Raw genomic sequence first — 17,500 nt, forward strand, 5'->3', positions numbered from 1 at the left:
GTGAGTGAGTGAGTGAGTGAGGGTGAGTGAGGGTGAGTGAGTGAGGGTGAGTGAGTGAGTGAGGGTGAGTGAGTGAGTGAGTGAGGGTGAGTGAGTGAGGGTGAGTGAGTGAGGGTGAGTGAGTGAGGGTGAGTGAGTGAGGGTGAGTGAGTGAGTGAGGGTGAGTGAGTGAGGGTGAGTGAGTGAGGGTGAGTGAGTGAGGGTGAGTGAGTGAGGGTGAGTGAGTGAGGGTGAGTGAGTGAGGGTGAGTGAGTGAGTGAGGGTGGGTGAGGGTGAGTGAGTGAGGGTGAGTGAGTGAGGGTGCTCACTCGTTCTCCAGCATTCATTTCGGTTCCAAATTTGTTTCTTCAGAATCTCTCAGATTATCCACCAGCGAAATGCAGCTCCCACACAGTGTCCTGGTCAATGTTTCTCCCTCAATCAATATCACGAGAACAGATCATCCAGTTACTTGTCTCAATTCCTGTTTGTGGAATCTTGCTGTGCATAAATTAGCTGCCACATCACAAAAGCAACTACACTTCAAAAATATTTCATTGGCTGTGAAGTACCATGGGAAATCTTCAAAGGGGTTATATAAATGCAAATCTTTCTCTCTGCCTCCGTCTCCCTCTGTCCCCGCTTTCTGTGTCCCTGTTCTCTCCCCATCTCCCTCTCCCTCTCTCTCTGTCAGTCTGTCTGTCTCCACCTGTCTGTCTCTGTCTCTCTCTCCATCTCTCATTCCCTGTAATTTGCCTGGGATTTATGTTGGAAAGTCCTGTTTGTAGCTGTAATTTGGTGATATTCTGAGCAGAGTCCAGTTGAAGAGTTGGAGCAGTGAAGAGATTGAGACGTTGTTTGATCCATTGCTGTGTGTTGTCTGTATAAAGTGTTATTGTGTCACTGGAGTTAGCGATGAGGAGAGGGTTTGATGGGGAAGTGTGTTACTCTGTGGCACCTTTCCTCAAAACCTAATCAATAAACTATTGGATCGCAGAAGCTTCATCAATCCCGGGACTAAAGTCAAAGCAGAACCAGGACAGCAGAATAGGCACTTTGAGCCCAAGAGGCACTCAATAATCACGGCTGAGAGTGATGCTGGCACAGCCTGGTAACCTGGGAACCCAGTAACCTAGTTACCAAGTAACTGAGTAACCCAGTAACCTGGGAAGTTGGGAACCTGGCACTGAGGAGTGAAGAAGGAGCAGGAATTTTCAGCAGTGTGGTTTGAAGTTTTGCTGTCCTGACAGGATTCCTCCATATGTGTCTCGCAGGTGATTATAAACAGCACAGTCACCCCAAACATGACCTTCACAAAAACCTCCCAGAAGTTCGGACAGTGGGCAGACAGCCGGGCAAACACTGTCTTCGGACTGGGCTTCTCCTCCGAGCAACAGTTAACCAAGGTAAGAAACTGAGCAGGGGGGTCGGGGGGAGAGAGGGTGGGGGGGGGGGGGGGGGGGGGGGGGGGGGGGGGGGGGGGGGGGTGAGGGGGGGGGGGGGGGGTCGGGGGGTGAGAGGGTGGGGGTGGGGGGGTGAGAGAGTGGAGGGAGAGAGAATGCGGAGAGGGTAGGGGTGGGCGTGGGAGCGAGGGTGAGAAAGAGAGGGTGAGAGAGTGAGGGTGTGAGGGTGAAAGTGTGAGGACATGAGAATGAGGGTGTGGGAGTGAGGGTGTGGGAGTGAGGGTGTGGGAGTGAGGGTGTGGGAGTGAGGGTGTGGGAGTGAGGGTGTGGGAGTGAGGGTGTGGGAGTGAGGGTGTGGGAGTGAGGGTGTGGGAGTGAGGGTGTGGGAGTGAGGGTGTGGGAGTGAGGGTGTGGGAGTGAGGGTGTGGGAGTGAGGGTGTGGGAGTGAGGGTGTGGGAGTGAGGGTGTGGGAGTGAGGGTGTGGGAGTGAGGGTGTGGGAGTGAGGGTGTGGGAGTGAGGGTGTGGGAGTGAGGGTGTGGGAGTGAGGGTGTGGGAGTGAGGGTGTGGGAGTGAGGGGTGGGAGTGAGGGAATGAGGGGGTGGGAGTGAGGGGGTGGGAGTGAAGGTGTGAGGGTGTGAGGGTGTGGGAGCGAGGGGGTGGGAGCGAGGGTGTGGGAGCGAGGGTGTGGGAGCGAGGGTGTGGGGGTGTGAGGGTGTGGGAGTGTGAGGGTGTGGGAGTGTGAGGGTGTGGGAGCGAGGGTGTGGGAGCGAGGGTGTGGGAGCGAGGGTGTGGGAGCGAGGGTGTGGGAGCGAGGGTGTGGGAGCGAGGGTGTGGGAGCGAGGGTGTGGGAGCGAGGGTGTGGGAGCGAGGGTGTGGGAGCGAGGGTGTGGGAGCGAGGGTGTGGGAGCGAGGGTGTGGGAGCGAGGGTGTGGGAGCGAGGGTGTGGGAGCGAGGGTGTGGGAGCGAGGGTGTGGGAGCGAGGGTGTGGGAGCGAGGGTGTGGGAGCGAGGGTGTGGGAGCGAGGGTGTGGGAGCGAGGGTGTGGGAGCGAGGGAGTGAGGGGGTGGGAGTGAGGGGGTGGGAGTGGGTGGGAGTGAGTGGGTGGGAGTGAGTGGGAGTGAGTGGGAGTGAGTGGGTGGGAGTGAGGGTGTGGGAGTAGGGATGAGGGTGTGGGAGTGAGGGGGTGGGAGTGAGGGGGTGGGAGTGAGGGGGTGGGAGTGAGGGGGTGGGAGTGAGGGGGTGGGAGTGAGGGGGTGGGAGTGAGGGGGTGGGAGTGAGGGGGTGGGAGTGAGGGGGTGAGGGTGGGGGAGTGAGTGTGAGGGTGTGAGGGAGTGACGGGGTGGGAATGAGGGTTAAGGGGTGAGTGTAAAGATACTTTGGTTAGTTTGGATTATTTCTCTATGAGCAGTGAACCTGCTGCATTTTGTCAGCAATTCCACATGGGATACTTGCCTTTATTAGCCGAGGCATAGAATATAAGAGCAGGGAGGTTATGCTGAAACTGTATAAAATGCTGGTTAGGCCACAGCTAAGAATATTGTGTGCAGTTCTGGGATCTGCATTATATGAAGGATGTGATTGCACTAGAGAGAGTGCAGAGGAGATTTACCATGATGTTGCCTGGGCTGGAGAGTTTTAGTTATGAGGAGAGATTGGATAGACTGGGGTTATTTTCCCTGGAGCAGAGGAGATGGAGGGCGGAGATGATTGAGGTGTATAAAATTGAGGGGCATAGATAGGGTAGACAGGAAGGAACTTTTCCCCTTGGTGGAGGGATCAATAACCAGGGGACATAGATTTAAGGTAAGGGGCAGGAGGTTTAGAGGGGATATGAGGAAGAATTTTTTCACCCAGAGGGTGGTGGGAGTCTGGAACTCACTGCCTGAAAGGGTGGTAGAGGCAGAAACCCTCATAACATTTAAGAATTATTTGGATGTGTGGTGCCGTGGCATACAAGGCTATGGGCCTAGTGCTGGAACATGGGATTAGGATAGCTAGGTACTTGTTTGGCTAGCACAGACTCAATGGGCCGAAGGGCCTTTTTCTGTGCTGTAGACCTCTATGACTCTATAAATTCTACCGTTCCCAGCCCGCAATTCCTTCTCGAGTAAACTGTCTGAACCGCTCTTATTGGGAAAGTATCCTTCGCACTGACCCGCCTGTAATTTAGCACCAAAATATCCTGGGGAACAGCGGCCTTCAGAGTGACCGGAACTGCAACATTGGAAACCATGGCTCCAGGCAACTTTCCCAATGGGAGTTTATTTCTGGGCTGTACCGGGTGGGTTGGTGTGAGGGATACTAATACTGGCACCAGGGACCATGTTACTGATGTCTTTACACAGAGTATGGTGTACACAGCAGAGGGTCACGTGTGCGGTGCGGGGGTGGGTGAGTGTAGCTGTTAAACTCTGCATTGCCAACCTTCGCAATAAGGCATCAGTAAAGTGGACGAGAGAGTGGGAATTGGAACTGATAAGACGTTGGGCAGTTGTGATCGTGGAACAGCTATTACCCCTTTGAGTGGGCCGAGAGAGAGCAGCAGGAGGCAAGGGATTTCTAACAGTGAAGAACTGGGGGATTATTTTTGGAAAAGAGGGAGTTTCAGGTGATCAATCAATGTTGTCAAGATTGCAAATCCCCGAGTTACGGAATAATTGGGATCAGGTACGTTTGTGAAGACAATGTCTGACAGGGGCTGTCCTGTGAGCCAATCTGAAGCCTTTGCTGGATTTAGTTGCTGTAACTCTCTGTCACTGTAACATGACTCAATTCCAAACACCCCATAACACAACTTTCATATATTGCAGTTTGCAGAGAAGTTTCAGGAAGTTAAAGAGGCAGCGAAACTGGCGAGAGATCGTTCACAGGAGAAAACTGAAACATCAAGTAATCATTCCCGTGTAAGTAAACCTGTCCTGGGAGGGTGAGATCGTCACTGTGTTAATAACCCTGGAACTCCCTCCCTAACAGCGCCACATGTACAAACGCCACGTGGACTGCAGCAGTTTAAGGCGGATCACTACCACCTTCTAGAGGGGAATTAGGGGGATGGGCAATAAATGGTCTTGCCAGTGATGCCCACATCCCAAGAATGAAAGTTATCTGAGGATCTGAGACCCAATGATGTGTGGTTAGTGCTCAGGCTGATGAGGAGTTTAGTTACTGATGAGCTGTTAGATTTACAGTCTGGTTCTGATACAAATTTGGAGGCCTCACCCTCTCAGTCCCTACTCCCGCCACCAGTACTTTCCCTTATAAGCTTCTCTCTGCCCCAGTTACAGAGACAGTGGCTCACAGGCAGCTTCTATCTCACTCCATTTAGCGCAGCAACTTATGGTAAGGATTACATGGTGAAAGGAGTGTGTCAGAAATCCTGTGATGATCTTTTCAAGATTGAAGATCGTTTTAAAATTCAAAAAAAGGAATTAAACCCTTCAGACTGCTCTGAAGCACAGCCCCTGCTGCCAGTCCAGGGGTGTCACTTTGCAAAGGCAGGAGCTGGTTTCTGCCGATGGCAAAGGCTGAATTTATTTCCATCCCTGAGCACCCTGATGGACAGTCATTTCAGAGGGTGGCGCAGTGGTTATGTCACTGGATTACTAAGCCAGAGGCCCGGGTTAATGGGGAACACGGGTTCGAATCCTACCAGGGCAGCTGGTGGAATTTAAATTAAATTCATAAATCTGGAGCTTGGCAATAGTAACTGTGAAACCATTACCAACTGTTGTAAAAACCCATCTGTTTCACTAATGCCCTTTAGGAAATCTGCTGTCTTCACCTGGTCTGCCTACAAGACACTTGGTTGTATCAAGCTGCTATGAACCCACAAAAAGGAATGAAATTGGACAACCGCTGGCATTGATCTAGCACCGACAATGCCAAGCTCATCTCATGGCATCAGGTCAAACGTGGGCAAGAAAACCTCCTGCTGATTACCACGTACCACCCTCCCTCAGCTGATGAATTAGTGCTCCTCCATGTTGAACACCACTTGGAGGAAGCACTGAGGGTGGCAAGGACGCAGAATGTACTCTGGGTGGGGTACTTCAATGTCCATCACCAAGACTCGCTCGGTAGCACCACTACTGACTGAGCTGGCCAAGTCCTAAAGGACATAGCTGCTAGACTGGGTCTGCAGCAGGTGGTGAGGGAACCAACAAGAGGGAAAAACATACTTGACCTCATCCTCACCAACCTGCCTACCGCAGATGCATCTGTCCATGTCGGTAGGAGTGATCACCGCACAGTCCTTTTGGAAATAAAGTCCCATCTTCACATTGAGGATACCCACCATCGTGTTGTGTGGCACTACCACCGTGCTAAATAGGATAGATTTTGAACAGATCTAGTAACTCAAAACTGGACATCCATGAGACGCTGTGGGCCATCAGCAGGAGCAGAATTGTACTAAACCACATTCTGTAACTCATGGCCTGACATATCCCCCACTCTACCATGACCATCAAGCCAGGTTCAATGAAGAGTGCAGGAGGGCATGCCAGGAGCAGCACCAGGCATACCTAAAAATGACGTGTCAACCTGGTGAAGCTACAACACAGGACAACTTATGCGCCAAACAGCATAAGCAGTAAGTGATAGACAGGGCTAAGCAATCCCACAACCAACGGATCAGATCTAAGCTCTGCAGTCCTGCCACATTCAGTCATGAATGGTGGTGGACAATTAAACAACTAACTGGAGGAGGAGTCTTCACAAGTATCCCCGTCCTCAATGATGGGGGAGCCCAGCACATCAGTGTAAAATATAAGGCTGAAGCATTTGCTACAATCGTCAGCCAGAAGTGCCAAGTGGATGATCCATCTCGGCCTCCTCCGGAGGTCCCCAGCATCACAGATGCCAGTCTTCAGCCAATTCGATTCACTCCACGTGATATCAAGAAACGGCTGAAGGCACTGGATACTGCAAAGGCTATGGGCCCTGACAATATTCTGGCAATAGTACTGAAGACTTGTGCTCCAGAACTTGCTGAGCCCCTAGCCAAGCTGTTCCAGTACAGCCACAACACTGGCATCTACCCAGCTATGTGGAAAATTTACAGGTTTGTCCTGTCCACAAAAAGGACAAATCCAACCCGGCTAATTACCGCCCAATCAGTCTACTTTCGATCACCAGTAAGGTGATGGAAGGGGCCCTTAACAGTGTTGTCAAGTGGCGCTTGCTTAGCAATAACCTGCTCACTGATGCCCAATTTAGGTTCCGCCAGGGCCACTCAGCTCCTGACCTCATTACAGCCTTGGTTCAAACACGGACAAAAGAGCTGAACTCCCGAGGTGAGGTGAGAGTGACTGCCCTTGACATCAAGCCAACATTTGACCGAGTGTGGCATCAAGGAGCCCTAGCAAAACTGGAGTCAATGGGAATCAGGGGGAAAACTCTCTGCTGGTTGGAGTCATGCCTAGCACAAAATAAGATAGTTGTGGTTGTTGGAGGTCAGTCTCCTCAGCTCCAGGACATCACTGCAGGAGCTCCTCAGGTTAGTGTCCTCGGCCCAACCATCTTCAGCTGCTTCATCAATGACCTTCCTTCCAACGTAAGGTCAGAAGTGGGGATGTTCGCTGATGATTGCGCAATGTGCAGCACCATTCACAACTCCTCAGATACTGAAGCATTCCATGTCCAAATGCAGCAAGACCTGGACAATGTCCAGGCTTGGACTAGCAAGTGGCAAGTAACATTCACGCCACATAAGTGCCACTGCCTGCAGCAAGAGGGAATCTAACCATCGCCCCTTGATGTTCAATGACATTACCATCACTGAATCCCTCACTATCAACATCCTGGGGGTTACCATTGACCAGAAACTGAACTGGACTAGCCATATACATACTGTGGTTACAAGAGCAGATCAGAGTTGGGAATTCTACGGAGGGTAACTCATGCCAGACTCCCCAAAGCCTGTCCACAAGGCACAAGTCAGGAGTGTGATGGAATACTCCCCACTTGCCTGGATGAGTGCAGCTCCCACAACACTCAAGAAGCTTGACACCATCCAGGACAAAGCAGCCCGCTTGATTAACACCCCATCCACAAACATTCACTCCCTCCACCACCAATGCACAGTAACAGCAGTGTGTGTACCATCTACAAGATGCACTGCAGGAATTCACCAAGGCTCCTTACACAGCACCTTCCAAACCCACGACCACTACCATCTAGAAGGACAAGGGCAGCAGATACATGGGAACACCACCACCTGGAAGTTCCCTTCCAAGTCACTCACCATCCTGGCTTGGAAATATATCGGCTGTTCCTTCACTGTCGCTGGGTCAAAATCCTGGAACTCCCTCCCTAACAGCACTGTGGGTGTACCTACACCACATGGACTGCAGCGGTTCAACAAGGCAGCTCACCACCACCTTCTCAAGGGCAACTAGAGACGGGCAATAAAGTCTGGCCCAGTCAGTGAAGCCCACATCCCGTGACTATATAAATATAATATTTTTTTAAAATCATCCATGTTTCTGTGGGCCTGGAGTCACATGTAGTCCAGACCAGTTGAGGATGGCAGATTCCCTTCCCTAAAGGACCTTAAGAAACCAGTGTTTTTTTTTCACGGACAATATGAACATTTCAGAGTCACTTTTATTGACCTCAGAGCCTTATTTCCAGATTTATTTTACAGAAACGGAATTAAACTCCTGAAACTGCCTTGGTAGGATTTCAGCCCCCAATCTCTGGTTTATCAGTTCAGGAATGTCACATTTGTTTCCCTATCCTCTATGTTTCAGTGAATTCCATCATTATTTCAATTGATTTCTTTTGCGTCTTGGATAGCTTACACAAAGGACATTTAATTAGAGTTATTGGCTCTGCATGGGAGCTGAGCACACTGGGACCTTGTAATGTTCAGGCAAGGATGTGGGAAGAGAGAGGAAAACTGAAAAGAGAGAAGCTTCTAGAGATAATGTAAAGGAAACTTTCTCCTACTCTCCTCTGCCCCTGGAGAGTTGGGGTGAGGACAGAGCTTTCAAATGCTGCTGGGTTCTAGGAGCAGACTCAGTCATTCCACCCCCCCAACCCCCAGTTGATCATCTCTTCATCCCTGTGACCCAGCTTCTTCTCACCATCCTCAGTGCCGTAGGTACACCCACAGTGCTGTTAGGGAGGGAGTTCCAGCAACAGAATGGTGATATATTTCCAGGTCTTGACGGTATGTGTCTTGGAGGGGAACTTGCAGGTGGTGGTGTTCCCATGAGTCTGCTGCCCTTGTCCTTCTAGATGGTAGTGGTTGAGGGTTTGGAAGGTGCTGTGTAAGGAGCATTGGTGAGTTGCTGCAGTGCATCTTGTAGATGGTACACACACTGCTGCTACTGTGCGTCGGTGGTGGAGCGAGTGCAGGCTAAGTGGGCTTGGAAGGAACACAGGTTGCTGGATATGCTGATGAAGTAGGATGGGAGGAGTCTCATGTGGATTAGAAACCCTGGTACAATGCAGTTGGATAAATGTGTTGTGACCTTTTTGTAAGGCCCTAAGTTTGAGGGCTCCACCTGTTTTGGGAATTCCTCACTCTAACTGATGCTTGAATTGTTCTAGGAGTCCAGCCATGAAATTCCAACGTCTCCACAAGCATCGAGTGTAAATGGAACTGATGATGAAAAGGCAACGCGCCCTGCTGCCATCGAAACCCTCCTGAAGAATGACAATGACCGCATCAAACTAGTCTCAGCTCAAGGGTGAGATTAATCCCTCCATAAACCGGGAGAGTAAATCCTGGGAGTGCAGCCAGCCCTCAGAGTGTCTGGAGCATGGAACACAGTACTGGGCCTTCCAGAGGATGCATGTGGCTGGGCTGATGAAGATCGCATGCTCTATTTTGGGTAGATCTCTGATCCTCTGCTTCATTCTGTGAATCTCCTTCGGGGATCGGTTCCCACTCTGATCTCGGAGGTGATATGTTGCTGATTTATCTTGACTGTCGTGACTGGGTTTCAGTGACTGACTCACGGGTTTACCTGTGAACTGCAGGCATCATTGACAAACCCATTGCGAATTTTGCTTCAATATTTTTGTACTCAATCACCTCACAGTAAATTGCCTGGGCTTGTGAGAAACCAAAGAGCAGAATGCTGCGGATGCTGGAAATCTGAAACAAAAACAGAAAATGCTGGGAATACTCTGGGCGTCTGGCAGCATCTGTGGAGAGAGAGAAACAATGTTAATGTTTCAGGTGAATGACCTTCCACGAGTTCCGGCATTTTCTGTTTTTATTTCTCTGGAAAACCAGCTCATTCTGCCTAAAGCTTTTGCACAAATTGTCTCTGATTCATCAGCAAATTGCTTCGTCTGTCAGAAGGTTTTCATTATCACCCTTAGCCCTGCTCAGTTGGTTGGAACTCTTGTTAACTGAGCCATTTTCCCATTCCTTCCGCTCTTGCCTTGGTTGTAGGTCACTCTGGCATTGTGTCCAGTCAGATTGTCCAAGTCGAGAATTCAACATTTTAAGGTCAATGGTGCTGAATATCTCATACTTTAGCACAATAGCCAACCTGAAGCAGCTCCGGTCTCCTTACTGAGTCTCTGATCATTGTGACTGCTGACTCCACAATTTGGATTTCCACATCAATTGTCCAACTCGACCATTGTAGCCACCAGACTCTGAGTGGGTCACTCGAGGGCCCTCAGACTCTTTTCCCTGTTGGATAATGAATCCTGTTTACATTGTGCAGCCTGGTTCAGAGCCAGAGAGGGAGCTGGCTGATTTTCAACTGTTGATCTGACCCTTTGAACAGTCTCACTGGACATCAGCTGACATTACCACACCAAAGGTGCAGATACAGGATAAAGGGAATGCAATCTGCACACAGGCTTGCTGCTTTGCTGCTTCTCTTTCTCTCTAGTAAACAGAGCAGAAAGTTGGGGGCAGAGTCCTAGAGGAGAACGATTTGAAAGGAGGAGAGAAAGGAAGCCATGGGTTTATAATGGCTAAAGTTTAAAACACTGGCAATTCCTTTGCCTGTTCTTTCAAACACATTCGTAGCTCACAGGCTGAGTCTCGAGTGTGCCTATAACAAACACAAACAGGGAGTGAGTGAATGTGAGGTTGCGGGTTTGAGGCTGTGACATGTTTTTTCTCCATTTAGGTCCACTGCTCCCAACAAATGGGAGCAGGAGCTCCAGAGCTTGGGAGAGAACAACGCTCGACTCAGCATTGCGTTACAGGAGTCAACAAATAATGTAGAACATTGGAAAAAACAACTCTTGGAGTGTAAGGAAGAAGGAGATAGACTCCGGCAGAAGGTTAGTGACGGCACTATCGCTGCATCACAATGGGGTGTACGGGTTGAAGATTGGGTTGCTTGTCACAGATCAGCAACTTTTACTGACTCTGACTGGGGGAACATTCACGATTCACCTTAGTGCCTCGGGTGAGGGAGAACTCGCAGTCCTCACCTGCCTCACAGAATGAGGGCAAGATCACAATCAGCTGAGGTGGTATTCCTCCTGCCAAAAGTACATCAGTCGCGGAAGGTAAGCATGCAGGTGCAGCGGGTGGTAAAGAAGGCAAATGGTTTGTTGGCCTTCATAGCCAGAGGATTCGAGTACAGGAGCAGAGATGTCTTGCTGCAATTATACAGGGCCTTGGTGAGACCACACCTGGAATATTATGTGCAGTTTTGGTCTCCTTATCTGAGGAAGGATGTTCTTGCTATAGGGGGAGTGCAGCGAAGGTTTACCCGACTGATTCCTGGGATGGCGGGACTGACATATGAGGAGAGATTGAGTCGGTTAGGATTATATTCGCTGGAGTTCAGAAGAATGAGGAGGGGTCTCTTAGAAACCTATAAAATTCTAACAGGACTAGACAGGGTAGGTGCAGGAAGGATGTTCCCGATGGTGGGGGAGTCCAGAACCAGGTGTCACAGTCTGAGGATACGGGGTAGACCATTTAGGACTGAGATGAGAAATTTCTTCACCCGGAGAGTGGTGAGCCTGTGGAATTCGTTACCACAGAAAGTAGTTGAGGCCAAAACATTGTATGTTTTCAAGAAGGAGTTAGATATAGCTCTTGGGGCGAAAGGGATCAAAGGGTATGGGGAGAAAGCGGGAGCAGGCTATTGAGTTGGATGATCAGCCATGATCATAACGAATGGTGGAGCAGGCTCGAAGGGCCGAATGGCCTAGTCCTGCTCATAGTTTCTATGTTTCTATGTAACACTTGATCAGGAATAACAGATCAGGAATCTCACTTGGTCAAATCGTGGATGGATTCTAACCTCTGTGGTTGACTCTGAAATTCAAGGGTGTATAATGGTCAGAGCACAGTTTTGGAATAAAGAATCCCAGTTACCCATTTACACGGGAGCATCGGATTGTAGGATCAGCAACACTCCCAGAAAGATATTCCTTCAGATTCCCAAAGGTTCCTCAGTCGGGAGAAATCAGTATTTCCAGAAATGATTGCATTTTGTTAAGGAAGAAAGGGCCGGAGCCATAGGAACTGGAGGAAGGATCCGGAACTCTCTACAGCTTCGAATTGTTTGATGGAAAAATGTCCAAAGCCTTCCCAAGGTTCGAGCTGGGAAATGGACAGGTTGAGTTCCATTTGGAATTTCCCAACCCTCCTGGGTAGGGAGCGCCAACCAGAGGAGACTCACAACTACCAACCAAACTGTTCCAGAACCTTCTGCGCTTTTTTTAATGCTGAGTCAAGAGGAGGCATCTGGTGGTGAGGCTGATGTTCATAAACAGAGGGTCAGGGGGGGAATGTGAGGATGATGGGGAGCTGACAGCAGCTCAGAGAAACCTCAGACAGAATTCCCACCACACGCGGGATCCCAACTGTGACTGGCGCTTTCCTGGAGGGGGTTGATAACGTGACCTTTTATTCCACCACCACCCCTCCTCACCACCCCTACACAACCCCCCAACCCCACCCACCCCCCACACCCCCCACCCACTTCTGCCGTTGGTCGCCTGACACACAAGCAGACTCCTCCTCATCTGATCCAATAATTCCCACTGTCAGTCCAACCGCTTTTTCCCATCTCCAATATTTTTATCTAACGAAAGGTCATTGACCTGAAATGTTAATTCTGTTTCTCTCTCCCTAGATACTGCCTGAGCTGCTGAGTATTTCTAGCATTGAGATTTCCAGCGTCTGCAGCATTTTGCTTTTTTCCAGTGTTTTTATAACCGATAAAAGTGTTTAAAGAAAACACACAATTATTTTCCTGTCCCAGCGATTTATCTCGAGGTTAGGAGCTCGTAGCTGTGTGGGTCTTTAACTCCTGGTAGCTTGGTGAGTCTGTACCATGTTCCCCCATTGTTGGAGGGCAGTGACTGCAATTAAATGTTTGAGGAATTCAGGTCACCTCAGTTGTTCCTCCAAGACGATATTTTAACAAATTGAAAACACGAGGTTTAAATTTGGTCCCCAGAATCTGATACAGAAAACAGGCCATCATTTAAATACGTTTCTATGTAAAGGGCTGCACGTGGAGATGGGACAAGTGGATTTCCTCCCTTTTCTTTATCTCTTTATTTGTCTGCCCCTCAGATTGTGGAGCTGGAGGCTCAATGTGCTGACTTCCCTGAAGAGAAAGAGCGAAACACACGTTTGAGTCGGATTGTGAAGGAGCTGGAGGCTGACATTAATGAAAAGGAGCAGGTTTGTGTTTTTATTATCTTAGCCGATCAACTTGTTTATGGGGAATATTTTCATGAAAGGGCCGGGAACGGGGTGAAGGTCCCCGTGTGGCTGGGGGATCTCAGTCTCAGCCACTGGTTGTGGGGAGCACAGCACAAAACCATTCCATCACTGCTCCCCCCCACAGAATGGGAGTTGCCCCTGATTCCACTGGGCCAGGGGTAGAGGGGGTATTATCGTGTTGCCCCTGCGACACACTGCCTGCCTCAGGGGGAGGTGGGGGGGAGGATGGGCTGTATTCAAACTGGCTGAACGTTGGTGGAGTTTCTCTGTCCTCAGACAGTGTTGGCGTTGGGGTGGGGGTGGAATGTGCTGTGTCTGGTATCAGCCGGTTTACAGCAGTTTTGGGAGAACATGCAGAATGGATTCAAATTAAATGAACCTGCTGAATATTATCGAGGGAAAATATTTGCTTTGTGAATTTTGGGGGGGCTGTGAGAATTGAAACCATATTGATTTTTATTTGAAGGAGTTGGTGGATTAAGAGCCTCACTCTTTCCGCCAAGTCTCCTGGTTGGATGTAATTCAAAAAAGAAAAAGCTATTTTTTAGATATGGATGAGTTTCCAGATCCAAATGGATTTGAACTGTTTCCACAGGAATCTGGGTCTAATCTGGGTCTAATCCTGGCCTAATCTGGGTCTAATCCTGGTCTAATCCTGGTCTAATCCTGGTCTAATCCTGGTCTAATCCTGGTCTAATCCTGGTCTAATCCTGGTCTAATCCTGGTCTAATCCTGGTCTAATCCGGGTCTAATCTGGGTCTAATCCAGGTCTAATATGGGTCTAATCCTGGTCTAATCTGGGTCTAATCTGGGTCTAACTTGCTACTGGGTGTTGAGTTGTGATGTAAATTATTGAGTTGAACCTGTGTTTGTGTTTGATCGGCAAGTGTGACTGATTTTGGGTCAATTTTTCATTTTAATCCGCTCCCGTCCTCTCTCCCTCCTCCTCCTCCCCTCCCCTCCCCCCTCCGTCCTCCTCCCCTCCCCTCAGCCTCCAACACTGTTCTCCTGAAGCTCGAGAAACCTCACGTTGCTGAGCCACTTTACAGCCTTCTGGACTCAACACTGAACTCAACCATTTCACATCATAACTACCGTTCCCATTTGTTCAGAGACCTGCTGTTGATAATGATTCTGCTCTTGTCACTTTCTGCTTCTCCAGACCCACCTTGTTTCTTTTAATACTGCCTCCTGTCGCCTTGCACCATCATCCCTTTCATCATTTAACCTCTCCTCCCTTCACCCTTTCAGAGTTTCCCTTCTGTTATTTCCCTTCCTCCCCAACCACCCCGTTATTTTGCACTTGTTTAAAAGCAGCTGCATCTTTAACTCACCCGAGCTGTGGTGAAAGGTCACTGACCTGAAACGTTAACTCTGTTCCCCTCTCCACAGATGCTGCTGAACCTTTCCAGCATTTTCTGTTTCTATTTCAGGTTTCCAGTATCTGCAGGATTTGGCTTTTCCCAAAGAGGATTGCTGCGATAACTTGGCTAAAATGTAATGTTTAATGGCTGCTAATCTCACAGAGAATAATCCCATCCTGTTTATGTTCTGGACATTTCCGTGCAGCCTGGAGAGCGTGTGGTTACCGTTCAGATGTGTTGTTTGTGGAAACTCATTTCTGTTTTTTCCCACAGGAGTTGGAGAGGCTGAGGGAAGACGTGCAGCTTATTCCTCAGCTAATGGAGCAGTGCGAGGATTTACGGAAACGACTACAGGTACAGAGTGAACCTGGGGGTAGGGAAAAGACATCACTAAAACAGATTATCTGGGCATGATCATATTTACTGTTTGTGGGAGCTTGCTGTGGGCAAATTGGCTGCCGTGTTTCCTACATTATAATAGTGATTACACTTTGAAAGTTGTTTATTGCTGGGAAGTGCTTTGAGGTGTCCTGAGCTCATGTAAGTTTCTATAATAAAATAAACTCGTCCCATCTGTCAAGAGGCAGCATCGAGTCAGGTCCTGGACTGGTGTCAGTGACTAATCTGTAACAATGCAGCATGACTGACGCACTCCATACATTCCCTGTCTCTGTGTGTCTCTCTCACATTCTCTTGATGTGCCTCTCTCTCTCTCTCTTCCTCACTCTGCCGCTCTCTCTCTCTTCCTCACTCTGCCGCTCTCTCTCTCTCTCTCTTCCTCACTCTGCCGCTCTCTCTCTCTTCCTCACTCTGCCGCTCTCTCTCTCTCTCACTCTGCCGCTCTCTCTCACTCTCTTTCTCACATGCTCTGCTCTGAAGTGAGTGTTTAGGCTGAGCTTTGTGCCCCTCTCCATAGGACTTGGTTATATTAGAGCTGGGTATTCTGGTTTCAGAGCTGGTTTCTGATGGATGCCTCTCTCTACACCATTGTGTGTTCAAAGTAATAATGAACACAATCAATTTTCGAATCACACGTGGGACAAAGCCGACTCAGACTGTAAGAAAACCCTGGAGGTGAATTTGTTTTACGTCCTCCTGTGATTATTCTGAAAGGCTTTGTCAGCTTTATCAAGGCTGTGATCTGAGACCTTTCTCATAGTCACAACCATCTCCAGAGGAAACCACTATTTAAGCCACTGCAAAGTGAGACAACCCGAATCCCTGCCCCCACACTGGGATAGGTAGAGCCTGTGTCCATGTATCACTGCCACACCTCCCTCTGACTCTCTGACCACACTCTCTCTCTCTGTTTCTCAGGCTGCTGAAAATACAAACAAGGAGCTGGAAAACAAGACAAAATCATTAAAATCAAACATTGAAGAAAGTCGACATAAACAGGGGAACCTGAAGAAAGAATTGACGTCGTTTCTGGAAGTGCTGGATGGGAAAATCGATGAGCTCCATGGCTTCCGACGAGGACTGGCCAAATTGGGGATGGATAACTGAGGCTGGGATGGGGGAATGTTGGGTGGGTAACAGGGATTGACATTCGAAGTGGTCCACGTGTGGCTGCTGGTCACCTGTAGCCAAGAGTCAGAGAGTCGCCTGTCTGAACCTTGGAGCTGGCTTTTCACAGGATTGTCCTGACTTCTGAGGGCAGGGGGTCTGGAGGCTGAGAGTGGGGGGCTTGGGGCTGGGGTGGAGTGCCCGGGGTTCGGGGGTGGGGGTGACTGTGACTGGTGGTTTTGGGGAGGTGGGGAGGGGCCTGATTGGGTGAATGGAGGATGGGGGTATCTGATGGGGTGGGGAGCGGGATTGGGCTCCTTGCTGCTTCCAGACAAACGGTTAATGGGAATTATTTCCTGGCGGCCATGGGAATGAGCGGAGTGACCAGTATCCTGACCCTGACCCCCCCCTGAGCCAGAAACAGAAGCGAAGTTTAATCCTGAGGAGCAGGTTAATGGCTGGAGACAAGATTGAATTTGCTGGAAATTCAGGCAAGGTCACTTTAAACTCTGATTTTCACAAGCGTTTCCTTTATTCTGTCCGATATAAACCATATATTAAACAAAGGAATGAAATAAGTGTCTGTGTACAAGAATAACAAGTGACTGATTTGGAAATTATCATCTTGCCAATTCTGGTTGGACATATTCCTGGAGGTTTGATCACGTGATCACCTGATCAAACAGTCTTTTTGTCCCATGCTAATGTTTTTATAAATAATAAATTAATATTCTAAGAAAATGAAGAGAAACATAATTTTATGATTTTTTTTCCCTGGGTTCTGCTCATTTGGGAGATTAATCTTTAATTCCCGGAGACTCCCGGACTATCCTGGAGGATTTGGCAATCCGAGTGAGGAATTCCCAGTTTGTGGAATCAGCTGGGAGGGGAGGCTCTCATTTTCCGATTGTACGACGATGGGTCAACACAAGACTCAAGTTTATTTGGGGAGTTCTGGAGAAAAGATAAATGACGTCTGGGTTTTAGTGGATTTTTACTGTTTGTTTCTTATTGAAAGGAATAAATGTTAACGTTATATTTTAACAGCCTAATTAGCCGATGTTTTATCACTCTGTGTGTGTGAGAGAGAGTGTGTGTGTGAGTGTATATGTGTGTGTGTTTGTGAGTGTGGGTGAGTGTGTGTGTGCCTGTGTGTGTGTGCGTGTGTGTTTGTGAGTGCGTGTGAGCGAGTGTGTGTGAGTGTGCGCATACGTGAGTGTGTGGGTATGAGTGTATGTGTGTGTGAGTGACAGTGTGTGTGGGAGTGTGTGTATGTGTGTGTACGTGAGTGTGTGTGTGTGTATATGAGTGTGCATGCGTGCGTGTGTGTATGAGTGTGCGTGAGAGTGTAAGTGAGTGCATGTGATTGCGTATGTGTGTCAGTGTGTGCGTGTGCGTGTGAATGTGTGTGTGTGAGAGAGTGTGTGAGTGTGTGCGTGAGAGTGTGTGAGTACGTGTGAGTGAGTGCGTGTGAATGAGTGCATGTGTATGTTGTGTGCGAGTATGTCTTTGTGTGAGTGTATGTGAGTGTGTGAGTGAGTGTGTGTGTGTGTGAGAGAGAGCATGTGTGAGTG

General features: G+C 49.1%; 1 protein-coding gene across 1 annotated transcript; it reads left to right on the plus strand.

The window, feature by feature from the left end:
* Positions 1 to 992: 992 nt before the first annotated feature.
* homer2 (homer scaffold protein 2) lies at positions 993 to 16,970 on the plus strand. The gene is made up of 7 exons (XM_078536970.1): positions 993 to 1,385; positions 4,193 to 4,285; positions 8,940 to 9,079; positions 10,487 to 10,643; positions 12,904 to 13,014; positions 14,694 to 14,774; positions 15,738 to 16,970. Exons 1-7 carry the CDS (start codon positions 1,284 to 1,286, stop codon positions 15,924 to 15,926), a joined length of 873 nt encoding a protein of 290 aa, XP_078393096.1. The 5' UTR covers positions 993 to 1,283; the 3' UTR covers positions 15,927 to 16,970.
* Positions 16,971 to 17,500: the final 530 nt, after the last annotated feature.

This window comes from Cetorhinus maximus, unplaced genomic scaffold, assembly GCF_964194155.1.
Source record: "Cetorhinus maximus unplaced genomic scaffold, sCetMax3.hap1.1 HAP1_SCAFFOLD_1708, whole genome shotgun sequence".
Taxonomy (NCBI): Eukaryota; Metazoa; Chordata; class Chondrichthyes; order Lamniformes; family Cetorhinidae; genus Cetorhinus; species Cetorhinus maximus.